Raw genomic sequence first — 19,146 nt, 5'->3', positions numbered from 1 at the left:
TACAACGGATGCTTGACTGACAAATGTATTGCTGAAGATATGTGGTGCGCGAACTGCCAAGAGAATTTACTAATCCTTCAGAGTGACAGCGCGACTGAAAGCAAGTAGTTTCAGTCTGTTAAGCGGTTGCTTCTCTGATCTCCCAACGACTTGATTTGATTCCATTCTATGCATCATGAAAAGTTAGTTCTAAAAATACACTGATGCATTTTTACACCTCGGTTGCCATAGTAGCATTTTTGGTCCAATTATCCCCCTTCAATAACCCATCTGTGGAATGGGAACTTGCTGTCATTAAAAACATGCAAAATGGCTTCTGGTAATTTTTTCTGTTTATTTCCCTGATGTTTGGGAACCATTTATATTACACTGTACACTTGATCTAATGTGGCACTGCTAAATTCAGATGCATGCTGTTTTTTCTTTTGCCTGCTCACATGCCTCAGTAACCTTCACACCTTTCTTCCACCCTCTTACTCATTTCCAGCCTGACTGATCTATAGTCTCAGTGTTTGTGTGCTGCAGCTATACAGTGACCTGGCCCTCCCTCATTATTAACTAGCTTAGATAATGAAAAAAACAATGTCAGCCTGGCCAATTTAAGCATAGTAAGAACTAGGCCCAAACTGACAGATATATTGGTTGGTGAATAACATTGGCCAAAACTATTGGCTGCTACTAATTTATATATTGCCTGTTTTATACTGTAACGTACACATAGCTGTAACTCCAGCTGTATTGATGGTCTTGGTCTTAACCCACTTAGAGAACCCTAGAAGATGCTCAACTTTATAACGGTGACACAGGCAGAACTGTCAGACTCAAACACAAAGCATCTTTGTGGTTACAGGGACACCCTGGCCAACATGAGTGAATGTAACCATCACTACATCAGTTGTAAACATGCCTGCTCACCTCACTTCTTACAGCAGTGCCTATAGTCTCTTGAGTGTCACTGTAGTAGGGCCCACAGTTTTATTATACACTCATATGATATAAGAATAGCTTAGCCAGTTTGCACTGAAGTGTAGTTACTGAATGATAAGCCTTAGTATGAAATTACAAGCCTATTATCTTCAGAGCTCCATTTGACAAAAAGAGCAAGTTGTGAAGGCTGGTGAGTTGAGCAAAACGTTTCTCTGTGAAAAAGTATGGGAAGTCTTGGACTTAGTTTTCTCATTTGTAAAGTGTTTATGATATCAGAAATGGATGAAATGGATATCAGGATGCATTTTTCTTCCATAACGTGACAGATTTTCAAGTGAAACAGGAAACATATATATGGCCAGGTGCTGATCTTATCAATCAGGATTTGACTGGATAGTGAAAAGTTGGGGAACACTTTACTTAAACCCTGCCACATAACACTGATGATGTCAGAAAGAAGCCATGGCAGGTGTCCTATGCTGGGACTTTGTTCAGTTATATAATAGTGTTTGTCTGGGATTTTAAGGGGTTAAAGACAAGGAAATCTACTGATCATGTATCTTGAAGGTGAAAGGAGCTTTTGGAAAACTAGACTGGCTTTGTGGTAGATTTTTAGTGACAGACAGTTTTGATTTTTCTGGTGATTGCAGAAGAAAGCCATATCACTGATGTTACTGTGATTAAGTCTTGCATCCGTGCAACTGTAATAACTGTCATCAGATCATTATAACAATAGAGAAAGTGAATTACCCAAACAGCCATGACTCATCAGATGAGGACTACAGCAAGCTAAAAGCTAGAGTTAGCAAGCTAGCTACTTGGCTGTCTAAATACCTTACATCAGTTTGGCTCCTTTCATCTGGCTGAAAGAGTAAAACAGCACTTGTCTCTTGCATCTGTTTTGTGCTGATTAAATCCCTGTTTTCTGTGTGATTTTGTTTGATCAGCGAGTGTTACACCAATCATCAGTGTTAGCGCTACAAAATTTATATATATAATTAATTTATACTGATTTTCTATTAATTTCTATTTCTACTCGTTTCTTGTTTATCTGAATTCAAGAAATATGAAAATAAATAAATAAATCAGTTGAGTCCGACAGCTTCCTACAGTCTGGGCATTGTAAGAGTACAAAGACCCTTAAAACTAATCAGGACGTTCCCTGAACACAGTGTGCTGTAGCAGCAGGCAGAGTGGTTCAGACCAGGCCAGAAGAGAGCACCTGTAGAATTTGCGTGGCATTAACATCACTGAAGCATTGTGCAGCTACAACCAGAGTATGCCTAATACAGTGCTTGGAGCTGATCATTTTCTTGCAACTCTTTACTGGCAGTGATTGTAGCAGTAGGAACAACTAGAGGGAGGCCTCCGCTCCAGTCCATGTCTCTGTGCATGTTTTTGTTGTATATTATCGAGCTGTGGATGACCCCTGAATGTTAACTAGGATCACCGCAGCTCCATTCTTTTGGTGTTTTCAAAGGCACGCTTGCCGCGTTTGATTGCGTCTACTGAAGTCAGTTAAAAGCATCTTTAATCATTACCTTCTCACAAGCCTATTATCTTCAGAGTTCTGTTTGACAAAAAGAGCAAGTTGAGTTGAACAAAAAGTTTCTCTGTGAAAAAGTATGGGAGGTCTTGAAGTTAGTCTTTTCATGTGTAAAGTATTTATGAAATAGAAATCAGGATGCATTTTTCTTCCATAGCGTGACAGATTTTCAAGTGAAAAATAAAGCTGATCTTATCTATCAGGATTTGACTGGATAGTGAAATGTTGGGGAACACTGTAAACCCTGCTACATAACACTGATGTCAGAAACAAGCCATTGCAGGTGTCCTATGCTAGGACTTTGCTCAGTTATATAATAGTGTCTGTGCTGTCTACATATAATACTAATATAATATAATATATATAATATAATATAAACTTTAATTATTTGGCATAACATCATTAGACATTATGATATATGTCAAGACCATTACCAGTAAAGTTAATGAATGACACTGTTATATTACTGGACATAACTTGTCATAACAACTGATGACTCTTATAACATATTTATGGCATCGTTACGTCAGTGTTATGTAGCATGGTTCAACTAAGTGTTGTCAAAAATATTATTCCAAAATGATCATAAAGTCAGTACCAGACACTAGTCTAATGTCCACACCTCCTACAAAATGCAAAAATTAAATAATCAGGCCATTTTGGGGAAGGGAAACAAGAGTTTTGGTGATGAAGCAAAAATGACCATTGCTGCATGCAATATTTGATGTAGAAGTGAAGACAAAAGTGAAATATTACTTAAATTATACCAAATTTTCTATTAAATTATATAGTGAAAAATCTGAAGGTGATTTAAGTGGTGATTTGTTTAAAAAACAACAACATTCATTGTAGAGAGACACATGCAGAGCAGGTTGACTTAAAGGTGGATATTTTTATTTCATTTATAGTGGACACACTCCTCTGGTGGTGACCGGAACCAACTTGGACGTTGTGCAGGAACCCAGGATACGAGTGAAGTATGGGGGGCGCGAGTCGGTAAATGTAAGTACTATCGAATTGACGGGCTTCAGCTTCTAAGTTATTAGTCCCTCTTTAATTCTTTGTTCTCCCTTTTCAAAATGACCTCACTTACCCGTGTGCCAAGCTTTTAGGAGAATGGCTCTTTTATATGTGTTGATATCTCAGGCTAATAAAACCAAAATTGTATTGGTTTGACCTCAGAGGTGCACAACCTTGAGCATCAGTGTGCTTTGTCTGCAGGTTGGAGTTAATTATCAGTGACTTACAGTAGAGAAAGACCATGACAAAGCCTGTCTTTAGACTGCATTAGAATCATTTTTGTCCTTTCTGTTGACCTGTGTAGGCTAGATGGGCTCTGAGTCACCATCTTGGCTCCAAAAATTACAAACCTCCATTACTCACAAGCCACTGCACGACCTCCTTCAGGGGTGTGTATCTCTAAACTGAGATAACTACCCCTCTGAATAATTCAGTGCCCATAAAGTGGTTTGCTTGAAGTGTTTAATTGGAGCATTTTAACCAGCTCAAGTCGCCAGTGCTGAGCAGAACTGCCTTGGCTGCTTCTTGTTGTTGTTGTGGGTAAAAATGTTCTGCGTGAGTTGAAGCATACTGCACACTGGGAGTTTTGTGGAATTCTGAAAAGACGCAGGGTGGAGGTTGGTGGACAGAGAACGACAGAGGCAGGTTTGCCTTAATGGGTGTCAGTGGAAGTTTAACTACTGACAGAAGCCTTTGTCACCATAACAAGTGCCTGCTATAATCAAAATGTGTTGGAGGAATCGTTACAATTTGCATTTGTTTTTTAGTCCTGGGGGCTCATGTTTAATTAAGGGAATGTTTTTTTTGTTTTATGTTTTTCTTCTGGGCTGGTCAGGGGAGAAGAGCAAGTGATACAGTACTGGATTAATGCTGAACAAAATGTCATACAGATTTCCTTCCTCACAGTATTTTTCAAAACATAAGTTTGTAATTAGAGATGGCAGGATACCCGGTTTTCTTTGCTGATATGTGTGCTTTTTCAGGCTAGATCAGACAAGATTAGATAAGAGTGTTTTTTCCCTGCAATATCTGATCCAGCATTTTTCCACTGATATCATTCTGGTACTGATACCCAGTTGATATGATATTTCTATTCGTAACATGATTCTTTCATTGTTTGCACTCATAATGTGATCTTGCCTAATTGGCCCACATTATTCCTTGATTCGCCACTCACAGAATCATCTGAGTGGTCTGAATGCTCCAGCACAATTCACAAATGACATCACGAATGACAAATGACATCATGACTGTACCAAAGGCGAGTCCTGGAGATCGTCACAGCCCTGTTATTATTGGTGATAACATGACATGGCCCTGAGTTCTATTGCTTTTATGCAACAGTTCTGTAAAGTGAAGAAAAAAGTCAAGCAAAGAAGCCCTGAACATTGTGCTTTAATAATGGCAATTCCTTCCACCAAAAAAGTAGTAGCCTTGCAGTGTCACGTTTAGTTCAGATTTTTCAAAGTTTATTGTCAGGTGCTCAGTGGAATGATTGTTTGGGGGAAAAAAATCTTTTTAAACACTAATCACAGCATGGGTAGAGCACTTCTCACCCTGTCAGACATTGGAGTGAACTGTTGTATATGAACAGAACAACAAATGATTTTATGCAGCATGGGTGTGAGTTTGTGACAATTTTACAATCCAAACTCAGATTTGATGCTGATGTTAGCTCCAGACCAAAACGCAAAGTGTAGGTCAATAATCAGTATGTTATTTTATCTTCAAGATGTTGCTGCAAATACTAGCAATGCTCCAAGACAAATGAGGCAAAAACAATAAGCAAAAAAAACATTTTTCCATAGAAGACAGATTAAATTCTAAAACAACAAATAAAAAAGCAAAGTACATGCAACTTACCCAGCTCCCTTATATTAAAACTGTGATTAAAAGCAAGTAACAATAATATGCACATGCTTCTGAATGTATTAATAAGAAACAATTGCAATATACACTGTAAAAATCCCTTTTATCAGTATCACATCCAAGCCAGTTAATTTCAGTGCAAAAAATCTCTGTCACGGTTACACACAGCATGGATATAATAGAGTATGAGGAGCCCTAATTGGATGCAAAAATCCTTCTTAATCGAAAACAACCGTAATCTCTTCATCAGTCAGGCATGAGCTCAAATAGATTAGCGTCCCTCAGACCTCTACAAAGCACACAACACTATGAGAGAAACACAGACACAATCATATTTCAAACCATATAAATTACATCCTTTAAAATGTTGACTAAGGGATAGAACAGTCAGAACAAAAGAGCTTTTGGCCCCATTTGTTTCAAATAGTCCCTTTCTTTCTCTCATTCACTCCATTCCTTGCTTTTCTTATCCAGTGTTGGATGTCAAGTGGGTCAATTTGGGGTAAAGAAGTAGAGGAGATCTAGGATTAATGAACTATGCTAACGACTCCTTCCCTTCCCTGTGTGCCATGAAGTGGTTCAGAAATTGAGCCTAGTTTGTGCAGTTAGTTTTCTTTTTCAAAATGTCCAAAATTAATCTAAAAATGATTTTCAAACTTAATATAGTCTGATCATCTTGAAACTAGACAGAAATAACTCTGTTTTAAGCATTCATCACATGTGCAGATAGCATTTAAATGCTTGTGTTTTGGATGAGAAACAAATATATAACATACACAAAAAAAAGATAATATTAACAAGACAAACCCTTTTTCTGGAGAAGACCATTTACAGATACACATTGCTTTACTGTGAGATATTGGCCAGCATGAAAGTGCCAGTATGTCACAGTAAAGCATGATCTCGAGTATGTTGCAGTGTTGCAGTTATACCACAGTTTCACTATTGATATCACTATTGATATAACAATAATGGCCCAAACATTGTAGACATGCCCCTTAACTTGGAGCGACACATCCTTCAGATTCCACAAGTGCCTTAGACCCGCATATGCCAATCTAGCCTTAATAATCCGTGAGCTAATTTCATCTTCGATCGACCCGACGTGAGATATATTACTTCCTAGGTATGTAAAGCTATCTACAATGGCTAACTGATGTCCAGCTAAAAATAAGGACAGTGGGTTTGCTGACCAATCTTGAAGGAGAACCTTACGGGAGCAAAGCGCATTCCAAAAGAATGGACGGCCTTCTTGAGCCTTTCCAATGCAATCTGGGCGCTTTCACTGGTTTCAAAAAGGCAGACAACATCATCTGCATATTCGAGGTCGCAGAGCCTCTGACCTGATTCTAATTCGACACCTACGTTGTTTAGTCCATTGAGAGCGAGTTCTATTATTTCATCCATCATGAAGTTGAACAGGAATGGTGAAGCAGGACATCCTTGACGGACACCACTGCTGGTTTCGAAAGTACTAGATAACTGTCCACAATTTTTTTGTTGTCTTCTGTTTAATGCTGGTTTCTGTGCACTAATTCGGCCATGAAGACCACTGCATGAAAGAATTCGACAAACTGTTCTTGTAGATACAGCGTTTTCTGGTGACCAGTTCTCCTGTAGCTCCACTGCAGTTGAAAAAGGGCTGGGCCTATACTGTCAAAGCAACAATGGTCCTCTCGAACAGTTGTCTTAAGGGGTCTGCCTGACCTGGGCTTGTCATGAACATCACAGGTTTCTTGAAATCTTTTTCTTATCCTCTCCCTGTGATATTTGGATGCATTAAAGATGTCTGCCATCTCAGCAGTAGACTTGGTCTTCAAGGTCTTGATGATCAGCACTTTGGTTTGTGGTTGAATCTTTGGCATGTTGTCAGAGGTCAGGTTGCACTTCAAAGTCTGGTGTGCTGGGGTTCTTTTTATACACACCTGGGAATATGTTAACTACATTCTTTGTCCCAGGTGAAGCTCTAATCTCTGATTGGTTGAATTATTTAAAGACATGACAAGACTTTTGTCCTTGCAAAAACAGATGTTATGGGCTTTACCAAGCTGTGGACATCAGGACACTTTTTGACAGTTTCATTTTGCACCCAGTTATTAATGTGAAAGCCCTTCACATTAAAGTAAACCATTTATTGTAATGAAGGAGTTAAATACCATTTTAAGTTACTGTCCTTATGTCCTTATGCAACAAGACTTCTGTCAGGAACTATATATATATATATATATATATATATATATATATATATATATATATTTATGAAATGTGTGATCCAGAACTAATTATCCAACATCAGAACCTGACCTCACAAGTGTTCTTGTGGCTGAATGCCATCAGTTTTGTTCTTTGTTCTTGAGGCAAAATAGGAGTATTTTCATAAGTAGTCTCAGACTTTTGAATGCTTTCTAGTCAGTCACTCTGCAAGATCGGTGAAGTCACACTGTACTGTAATAAAGTATGTTGATTATACTTTAGCTTTGTGAAATGCCTTTTGCTTTTCAGGATTTTTATTCAGGAGCGTGAAAATCCAAGTACTGGAGAAGGTTTCGCTCTGTGTCAGTAGCTTTGCTTTGGGCCCGAGTACTACACATGTACCTGTACGCAGGCAGTTTCCCCGAAATCCTTTTTCTAAAAAAGAAAGGAAATCCAGTACATGATGAGGAATGACAGCAGCTTCACGCTGCAGCATGCTTCACAGAGCCGCCAGTTCTTAGAGGACTCCTGAAATATGGTTGAAGTTGTGTGGGAGCTGCCTGATTTGTCAGGTTCCCTCTTTCTCTGTCTCTCTCCTCCTCTCTCTCTCTCTCTCTCTCTCTCTCTAGCCGCCTACAACTGCAAGAGGAAAACACAAAAAGAGACACCAGAGCTCCTCCTTTCAAGCACAGTCTATTCCCTCTAAACCCCCTCCCTCTCTCCAATCAGAGTACTCACCAAAGAGCAGACTGAGCTTTGATTTGCACCCTGAAAGGGAACGGGTGAATTTTTATTAAGCGCCGAGGTTACAATTACACATCTCTTCATCCCCTCCCTCTTGCCTTTGTCGTTGGTGAGAAGCAAACAGCAGAATATCCTGGCAGTCAGAGCCAGGGAGCGTGTCAGTGCAGTCTTCAAATTGTCATCTGCCTCCTCCCCAAATTGCCTTGCCTCCTCTTTCCCCTCCCCACCTCACTTTACCTGGCAGGATTCTCAAAAGTGATGCGAAAACGGAGACAATTGCCTTTGTGCATCCCGCAGTACCTGTCACCAGCCTACAATTGAGACATTAATCATCGTCCTGATTATGGTGAAAAGATTTTTTTTTCTGCCTCCATTTTATTTCTGTGGATGGGGGGAAAAAAAAGAGTGTCTGGAACATAGAATGGCAGGCAGAGGCAATAATGACGAGACGAGATGGATTCCTAAAGCATTATCAGCTGCTATCCTAGCTGATCAGAAAGCCACTTCAGCATGGCTCTGAAGTGAAGCACTTCAGAAACACATGCAATCAGATGATGTTCCCAGCAATCAGTGTCGAAGACCTCCCCAGACACCGCTTTTAAGAGAATGCCAAACTTAAACAGATGATAAAAGCCTGCTTTATACATGTACCCCTACTCCACTTAAACAGAGAAGTGAGTTGCCAGTTTATTAGATACACCTACCCTTTATCTACTCTCATTGGCCATTTTACCAGAAAAGCCTTCCATACAGATGTGCAATGTAGGCTTACAATTACTGACTAAAGCACATGGGTTGCAGCACAGTCTGCACAATGGAAAGTGACCAACATAGGACCACCACTTACAAGATGGTATTTGGGTGGTCAGTCGTTCTTAACACAGCAGCTTTTCTTTTTCCGTGCACAATTTGTATTAGTCATCTGTGCCTGGTTTCTGACCACAGCATCACTATTGCCTGGGTTTTTTTGTTTGCCACACTAACGTGCCACTACCATATCAGTATTACTGCTGTTCTGAGAGTGATCCATAACAAAAGAATATTTGGTCAGCGGTGGTGCTATCATAATCACTTTCTGTTGATGAATGAGGTCAAGGGTTGGTAATACGTTGTGGAGCAACAGATGAGCTGCAGTTTCTGTCCATCCTCCCACTGTGAGAAGACAGCCCAGTGCTGTGGGTCTGAAATAATGTGCAGTTTTCAAAAAGTAATTATAGAGAAAAAGGTATTGGTAAAAAAAGGTATTGGTAAAAAAAGAAAGAAAATTTGCAAACATAACAATGGACTGGCCACTGTAAAATCCAGAGATTGCTACTTCTCACAATTCAAGCAAATGCAACCAACTTCTAAGACTGAAATATATTCCTCCAAAAGTCTTTGAAAAACTGAAATCAAGTCTACCGATTTGGCTGGAAATTAAATAAATTAAGGTCTCTGACTGCATAGTACTTGCTATGGTACCTAATAAACTGGCAACCCATACAGCTTAATAATTCAGCAGTCTCTTCTGTTGTTCAGTTACTCACCTGGCTAAAGTCCTGTTGCATGGGTGTATAGCTGGAGAGAAACAAAGGGCATTATTCAGCATATGCCTCAAGTGCCGCTGCTTCCTCTGAGCTCCTCATTTTTAATGGAGTGCCCTGACCCTCATCCTCCAGCATGGAGCCTCAGCAGAGTCTTACGTTAACAGCCTGCCTCCTCCATGCAGAAATCCCATAAGCTGCTCTTATTCTCACTTTCCATCTTTGCCTTTGTCTCAGCTTCCAGCTGAGCCAGAGCTACAAGCCTGGCTTTTTTTAATGCAGAACGCACATGTCTGTGTGAAGGTTTATCTTGAGGTCTGAAGCTGGTTTCAGTCTTGCTGTTGGCCGAGATGACCCTGCAAGCTTTAGTGTAGGTGGCCTGTCACCTTACAGTACCTGTTCTTTTTTTCCCAGTAATTAAAACCATGAGCAGAGAGGGTGAAGCTGAGATTACCCTGTTAAAGATGTCAGGCAGGTGACTTCTGCTGACTCATTCTGGAGGATCCTGGCAAGTCAGAGAAGAATCCAGCTATTTTTAATGGTCAGAGAAGATCCCAATTAGTTTCACAATGAAGAAGCTGCAGCAAGCATACTGTTCACGTACTGCCATGAGAGTAATACTAAAATTACTGCCATTTCCATAGTATCTAGTCTATTAGGTCCACCCACCTTAAACAGGCCATAGTATTTATTTTTTTCTGCTTAATGTCTTAAGGCCTTTAAAACTACATCACATATCTACTGATTATAGGACCAATTGAATTCTTTTTTATGGATCTATGTGCTGGAAAGATGGTTGTTCGTAGTGGGGAGCGGGAAAAACTGGCATGGTGAAAAAAGCTCAATTGTGGTCGAAAACCAAGCAGCATCCAGCCAGTTTGGACCAGATGGTATTGTGAGCCAGCACTAAATTGCTAGTGCGGGTGCTGTTCCAGGCAGCATGAGGCGCGTTGCTGTGGTAGCATCTGTCCCTGCTCTCTCTCACATGACACTTCCACTGAGGGAGGAAGAATGAATAGATCTAAATTCAACAGCAGAGCCCTGAGCATACCTCTGAGACATTGAGAGTAGCTGAGAATGCTATCCTGGTCCATGAGGTAGAATGCAAGAGAATCTTTCATATGGAATTAGTCTATATATGTTCAAGTTTCCTGCAATTAAGTGGTATTCAGCAAAAGAAAACGATAGCATGTTCATTGTATGTGGAGTCTTGCATGTTATGGTCCTTTGATGCTTTTTAATGAGAAATCTATCAACACTATGGCATGACTACATAGGTGAGCAACAGTTTAGCTAAAGAGTCTGTGTTTGTAGCTGTGTTGCCCCCAGTGTGACCTCTGCTTGACAGAAAGCCAGAGGCTCCTGATGGCTTTGGCTGCATAGAAAACTTGCGCAGTAGGGCGATATTATGGTGCCAGAGATATTGAGTCACATTTGTTTTTAAACAGACTGTCTTGATGGAAGTCTTGAGTGGAATCACAGCAGAATAATGTTGAATGTCTCCATGCTGCAATAATGTTGGAACAGTGTTTTTATTAACATGAACTCTCAACTGGACCTCACTTTCTTCTGAAAGCAGACAATGTTAAACAGTTTTGGTCTCTTATGTATGAGGCCATTTTCTGAAGAAACCTTACCACAAAATCTGCAAAAACAAACTGAAAAATTCCACCCCATAAGCAAAGGCTCCTTTTTTTTCCCAAATGTCAAACTGTTTTTGTGATATTGCAGAAGTCAATGTTGCAATAAGGATTTACAAACAATATATTGTACATCCCTACTAGTAACCAGCAATGAATTCAAACACAAACATTAAAACTTAGCAGTGCTGAATTATCTGACATTGTTAATAATAAGATGTCAACAATAAGAAATCATTGATAAATATGTCAATTTTTCTTTTACATTTTCAGATTATAGTCCAACCTAGAATGAGTTAATGAGCTAACCTGAAGAGTGCAGCAGTTCACTTATAGTGTTAATATGTATTTTAATATACATATTAAATATTATATCACTCATTTTAAGCTATTGTTTATTAGTGTAATTAGTTTAGCTTCGTGTTGTTTATGGGCAGGCGTAAGCAAAGTGGCGCATTTTATTCCACGGAGGAATGATTTAGCTCTTGGTAATGAGTACCACAGTTTGTCAAAACATTGGCAGACATTGTATTGTTATAGCTCTTCACGTTTACAGGCCACATTCACGCTGATTAATCAATTAGTTGTTGATTCACATGAATTTAATTCCTTTTTTACAGCCCTAAACCTGAGTAATGCATCACTGACTAGTGTAATGAAGTACCCTGCTGTATCTTGTCAGACTCCTGGGGTTCATCACACACACAATCCAAACTCAAAAGAAGTTATGGTTGGCAGGCATGAGTCACTAGACTTCTATCAAAAATCATAGACTTTTGTCTTTTAAACAATATAAGAAGAGTCAGTTTGGAAAAAAAGATTTAAGCCATGTCTTTAAGCCTTATTTACATTTTTTTAGGTCTCAGTACATTAGAGACCTAATGATTACAAGCTAATGATGCAAATACAAACTAAGCCATATATCCATCTCCATAAAGGAAAGAGTTTGGAAACAAAGGCCAAATCCACTAGAACGACAAACAGACCAAATCTCCCTGACACACAGACATCTGAATCTAGAGGCTCGTGTATGTTTGATTTTTTCACATCTGCAAAATCAAGTTTGCGTGGTCAAAATGAGTTTTGCATCGATCGTTCCCCTGGCATGCAGGTATGGGGTGTGGCAATCGCCGTGCTTTGAAGATATTTAGCTCTAATTAAGTTTACCCCTGGAGAGCGGGAGAAGAGAGGGAGATGAGATGAAAACCTCACAGCACAGCGAGAGATTCACAGCAATCAATTTTGTTGTCTGAGAGTTAGTGGCGCTCTCTGGAACACAGAGGGGAAAGCTCAGTGTCTGGGTGTAAATGAGTGGGGGTGTGCGTATGTGACATCTACTTTGTGTGTGGTGTGTATGGAAGAGAAAAGTTTGACTTATTTGCTATGAAGATTATTGTAGTGCATAGCTAGCTGATCGTGAAGCCAGTTAGCTGCCAGACTGTTAGCTCTCTCTGTGCTGTTAAATATATGGTTGTCTATGGACACAATGTGAACGTGTTCCCAAAAAACACTGATTTGGAGAAGCATTGTGTTTAAATTGCATCTTTGTTTTAATTGCAGTGCCTTGTTGATCAAGTTGAAACAACCAAATTGATTTTATAAGTGAAAATAATACGCCCTCTACAGGTTACAAACTTAAATAGGGTATTTTCTGTTAGTGCACAATGTCTGACTATTTGCTGTTTAACATATTTGGAAAAACATATACAAATAAATGAATAAATTAAATAAACAGTAGTTTTGCATTAAAATGTGCCTGTCTGTTCAATGCAGTAGATGTTTTTTCACTTACAAAACCAAAGCATGTCAGTTAAGCAGGAGCACCCAAACTTTTGTATAAGACTGTGTGTGCACTATATATAATTTGTGCACTTATCATGTTCTATGTTTTATGCTACTGTAGCACCCAAATTTTATTCATATGGATCTTGTATGTCATTAACATTAGCTTCTTTCTTTAGCTTGCTGGATTAAGCTACTTATTTCAGTATTCACGTCATTTTCACATTAAAAAATGCATCATGTTAAGAAAAATCAGCTGGTTTCTGTCAGAAAACAAAAACTATATTTTCTCATAGAAAATGACTGAAAATCACTGTGAGTCTGTAGGGAAGCGGTGGCTTCAGTAGTGTGCCCTCTGTCATATATCTAGGTTATAAATGGGGTATAGGAGGTTAAGAAATGCATACTGAGCTCCCTTTGCAGTGAGCAGAACTTCACTTTTGTATCCTTTCTTGCACTTCATGAACATGGTAATGGCATTAGGAGGTAACTTGCAAGTTTCATTTCAGCACTTGTGAACAGGTAATTTGGGGTAAGGATCAGTTTTACATGTTCTTGCCCCATACATGTTACCAATCCACCAGTATGCCCTTCTCCAGTTCTGTACAGTCAGGAGTGCTTGGCCATTTTTTTTTACTGTTGTTTAAAATAACAAGGCACAAAGAGATGCTTTGCTGGTCCCTCAGTCATTCGAATCGTGGCTCCTTCATGTTTGATATCAGGAGCTTTGAGAAATAGAGCATGAGGACAGTACAGGGCTGTGGGTCTGCTCTTGTTTTTGTGCTGTACATCCATTTGACTATTTTAAGAGGTGTCTCTTCATTTCTTTGGATTCTGCCAACAAACTCAGAAAGAAAAAATGCTTTTGAGAGCTGTTCACATTAGTAGATGAATGCACCTCAAAAGAAATAAAGGTGTCATAAGAACCTGCTTTTAATAAGGCAGAGTTAAAAGAATAAGAGGATAGCAAGTAGATGCAATGTAGACAGATTGGAAATGTGAGAGTTACACACACAGACGCACACACTTGTTTTTCTTGCTATACATATGAGGACATCCATAGGTTTCTATTGATTTTTGTGTTACTGTAGCTAAATAGTACTACAGCTAAACCTAACCCTAACCTTCATCTCAGTATCCAAAAGGCATTGTTTCTGCTCTTTTGGTTTTTGAATAAAAAAGTAATTGTGGTTACAATGAGAGCTCAAAATTTCCTCACTTGAGCTAAAAATTTCATATCCTATCATAGTGAGGAGTCATATGTAAAACTTTGGGTAGACCTGGTTACATGTACTGTTTTCCTAATTGTAAGTATATATCCTTTACAGAGAGCACACTTCTGCCATTTTAAGGCATAATTCCTGTTTTTTTGCTTAATTTAACATTTAGGGAAACAATAAAATAAAAAAATGTCACCTCTGCAAAAGTCATGGCACATTTTATGTTTTATCTTATGAGAATGTGTTAACTAACTTTCTTTTAGGATATCAACAAAAATAAAGTTAAAAATTGTACTTTTTTATTTTACAAGAATAATAGTAACTGTGTTCATAATAATAATAATAGTAATAATAATAATTGCAATTTCTCTCTTTCTCTCGTCTCTTTGTCTCTCTCAGGTGTGTAAAGTCCTGAACACTACCACTATGAGCTGTTTCGCTCCATCTCTGACAGCAGAGTACAGACCTGGGCTGGACTCAGTAAAACACGCAGACGAGTTTGGCTTCATCTTTAATAATGTGCAGGCTCTGCTGGTGTACAACAACACCAACTTCCTGTACTATCCGAACCCCTACTTCGAGCCTCTCAGCACCAACGGAGTTTTGGAGCAGAAGCCAGGCTCGCCCATTATCTTGAAGGTAGCACTATATTCATCACACTTCATGTGAATTATGTCCTTTTAACAGAGCGATCACATCATATCAGCACGAGTCCAGCTCCTGCAGTACAGCACACTGTAGCTTTTGTGTGGACATGAAGCATCCATGATAAATAGTATAACTGGCAATAACTAGGTTTGCACATTCTGGACAAAATATTGACTATATGGATCATTCTGCCGAATTGGTTGAGAGTCAGAATTAAAAATACATTTTGGACTTTTAAGTGACTTTGACTTTAGACTAAAAGCATTTTGCTTCAAGTGACTCTATGACTTGAGTTCACTTTACTAATATTAATAATTGAACATTCCGTTTCGTCAACGTTAATACACCCTTCCAAAATTTTCCCAAATGTTTCAGTAGAGACAGTTTTGTTAGTGACAATTGTAGCTTATTTTGAACAGACCACAAAAATGTGTACATGACTACAATTTTCATCTTTGAATAGTTGTACATGTGTAAAATCATAAACTTTATTAAAACTTAAAAATGTTTAACCTCATTGCAGCGAATATGTATTTCAGTAGTGATCATTCGTAAGGTTACACACTGATTTACAAACTCTGGGACATTTACTTCATAACAGTGGGATCTATCTGCAGTAAGGGACAGGAATACAGTCCCACTTCCTGTTCTAAAATGCAGGGGTGTGACTAGTTTTAGTCCATGTCCTGCTCTAAAAAGCAGGGGTGTGGTTCCTTTTACTCCATCCATGGACTAATACTTTTTGTGGGTAGTTGCATTTTTTTCACATTTATTTTCACAAATTTAGTAGAACATACCTTAATAAATTATGATTTTGTATTTAGCACATTACTATCTTAGTTCATTCCTTTGGTTTAAATAGATCACAACAAGCACAGCAAGCGATCATACATCATGTATGTTAGTCTGCTCATAAAACATTTTTATTCCAGTCATATCAATAGAAAAGCAGGCCTTCACTGTTGGCTGCAGAGTTGAGTTGGGTCAAAATTAGCATGAAATAAACAAAAAGCAAAAAGTTTAGCTTGTTTTTACTAGCAGCACCACACTTGCTAGTTAATATTAGTAATTAGCTTTTATATTGAAAAATTGCAATTTGAAACATGAAGAATAAAACACAGTGCGCCTGTATAAACAGTGTGACCTCCTGCCTTGCAATATGATATTTTTGCAAAAATGTTATTGTGAAAAATGATTAACAAACCATTATTGTTTAACCCTTCTGGTGACCTGCAATCAGTGTAAAAACTAATTTGTGAGACATTTGTACTGCGCATGTACTGACAAGTATAATGATAGAAATAGACCTAAAGATATTGTAATATATCTTTTAAAATAACCCAGCATCTGTGTGTGCATCTCAGGGGAAAAACCTGGTTCCCCCAACATCAGGTGGAGTGAAGCTGAACTACACGGTGCTCCTAGGAGAGACCCCCTGCTCAGTCACCATCTCAGATACTCAACTGCTCTGTGAGCCCCCCAACCTTACTGGCCAGTACAAAATCATGGTAAGACAGTATGAGAAATTTACTACTACTAGAGCTGCTGCACACAGTTTTCTTTATTTATGTCTTTATAGTTATAGTACTTGTTTGTTTTTTAAAGTGCTAAGCATCACAGCGTATTGAGTAATCAAAAGTGTGAAGAGCAGAAAGAAATTATTAGATTAGATATAATAGTTATTATTGAGCAAGAGATGTTTTTATAAAAGTAACCTACACATCTCTGCAACCAATTAAACCATAAACCTTGTTTCACACGGCATTTGTGAAAGCAATGGGAATAAAACTGTTACAACTTACTCCATAATTGAAGTTAAATATAACAGACTGATAGGCTAGTTCTACAATAGAGCACAATAATAATCATTGTGTATGTGTGTGTGTGTGTGTGTGTAGGGAGCTATTAACTTCCTATATATAGTCCATAGCTCTCTATATATACCCAATGGGAGCTGTGTACCACTTTGTTACAACTAACCCTGCTGTGTGGAGGCTGTACTTAAACCTGGCTAGCTCTTACTGTAAGTTGGGCACTTCAAACCAGTAAATAATACAGACAACAAGAGGCTGATAACAGTAATATAGGTGTGAGTTCTATAACTTATACATTCTATTTAGAAAAGGAAAAAAATATCTGCCTGATTATTATGAAAATTCACAGGTGAAGTTGAGAAAGAATATGAAAAGTACCTTCTTCTTGGACCTGTTTAACTACATGAAATGTATATGTTGCATTTCACCCAACATTTTTGTTCACCACTCAAGTATTGAATTACGGACTAATAAGGGTCAGTTGGAAATGTAAAGCTACATTTCTAATAATTAAAACATAATAAGTCAGTTAAGTGAATAATAGATTAATGTATTACAGTGTTTGCTCCTCTTATATTCTGTGAGTGACCGTTTTTGAACTGTTTTTGAATGTAGGCCACATTGTGACAGTTTGTATCTTTCTGTATATTTACTGTATCAGGTGCAAGTGGGTGGTCTTCATGTCTCTCCTGGCTCCGTAAACATCCTGTCAGATAGTCTCCTGACTCTGCCTGCCATCGTGAGCATCGCAGCGGGTGGTGGCCTTCTCCTCATCATCGTCATCCTCGTCCTCATCGCCTACAAGCGCAAATCCAGAGAAAATGACCTTACACTCAAACGGCTGCAAATGCAAATGGACAACCTAGAGTCCAGGGTCGCGCTGGAGTGCAAAGAAGGTGAGAAGACTGATTACACACATGTTTGGAAATACATTAGTGCAGCATTACTCTGAACTTACACTAATCTGTGCATCATGTTCCAGGCACAAATTCAGCATCTTTCACTTTCTTTAGTACCACTACTTTCAAGTACACACCCAAGATGTCCTCCCGAATCACTGTGCCACTCCATTTGGCCCTATTTTCAGACGCTCAATTTCACCTCAATTACAGTAGTCTTCTGCGGCTAATGATGTAGCTTAATGACACATATTGAGCCTTCAGCCATGGATGATGTAATGCACACGCAAGCTGCTCATTTAGCTCTGTTTGTATTGAAGTGAGCTTTATCATGAGGTCAGTGCTGCACATACACACACATTCTTACAGGCTGAGCCAATGTGTAGCACTGATGGCTTGTAGTAGACCAATAAACCATTCTGTATTTTGCCCAAGTGAAGTCTGTGACTTGTGCTGTGAGAGGAATCCAAATTACATTGTGCCATGCTTAGGGCAGGTGTGTATGCCTGCATAGGTGGTGGAGAGTTTTTTATGTGTGTGTTTGAGAGACAGAGTGAAAGTTTGTGTTTGTGTGAGTGTGTGTGCTTTGAGAAAAAGGAAGAAAAAGAGAGCATGAGAGAGAGAGAGACTCCCTGAGGGTAGAGTGCTGCTCAGTCAGAATGGACCCAATTAAAGCCGCCTCACCTCTGGTCTCCATCAGCAGGGGACACACACTACAGCACACAGTCAATTTATTAACTGTGCACGTGTGTGTGTGTGTGTGTGTGTGTGTGTGTGTGTGTGTGTGTACGTGTGTGTGTGTAACATGGAGTCTACTAGTTTGAGTCTGAGACCACACTGAAAATCTGATTTTATTTTATTTTGTTTAGTAAAAAAATAAGCAGCAGAACATTTTGTGGCCTCTCATGGCTTATTGTTTTAATAAATATTAAAGAATATGTGGTATTTTAAGCTCACTTTTCAAATCTAAGCAAATATATGACATTGTATGACTACTCCTCTGGACAAAATATCTTTTTTGTAAAGTTTTTTTTGTAAAAGAACATGGTAAACTAGGTTTACCATTTCTGAACAGTAGGAATTTTAAGAATGCAAGGTTGCTACACCAACCAATAAAAACTGGACTGTTTTCCACACCTGCACATTTGACTTAGTTTTTCTTTCTCTGTTCGGCCATAGCCCAGCTGATGGTCTTCTGTCAAGCCAAAACAATGGCACGGTACAAGAATTAACTTATAGTGTCACATCTGCAGCATACAGTCAATTACCTCTTACATCAACAGTTTCAACATGCTTCCTTGTGCTTAATTTAAAAAGGAAA

The 19,146-nt window shown here is 38.8% G+C and overlaps 1 protein-coding gene across 2 annotated transcripts in view; it reads left to right on the top strand.

Annotated features, from left to right (window-relative positions):
* The window catches only part of plxna2 (plexin A2), a 280,254-nt gene that overhangs the window by 217,466 nt on the left and 43,642 nt on the right, over nucleotides 1–19,146 (top strand). For both annotated transcript variants that reach the window (XR_005130735.1, XM_017694224.2), the window contains exons 17-20: nucleotides 3,382–3,475; nucleotides 14,864–15,103; nucleotides 16,477–16,620; nucleotides 17,588–17,822. Coding sequence is in view for 1 of the 2 variants with exons in the window: in XM_017694224.2 (XP_017549713.1) it covers nucleotides 3,382–3,475; nucleotides 14,864–15,103; nucleotides 16,477–16,620; nucleotides 17,588–17,822 (713 nt within the window). In the remaining variant the exon portion in view is untranslated. The remainder of the gene's footprint in view (nucleotides 1–3,381; nucleotides 3,476–14,863; nucleotides 15,104–16,476; nucleotides 16,621–17,587; nucleotides 17,823–19,146) is intronic.

This window comes from Pygocentrus nattereri, chromosome 9 (genome assembly GCF_015220715.1).
Source record: "Pygocentrus nattereri isolate fPygNat1 chromosome 9, fPygNat1.pri, whole genome shotgun sequence".
Taxonomy (NCBI): domain Eukaryota; kingdom Metazoa; phylum Chordata; class Actinopteri; order Characiformes; family Serrasalmidae; genus Pygocentrus; species Pygocentrus nattereri.
This window is presented reverse-complemented; position numbering and strand designations above follow the sequence as displayed.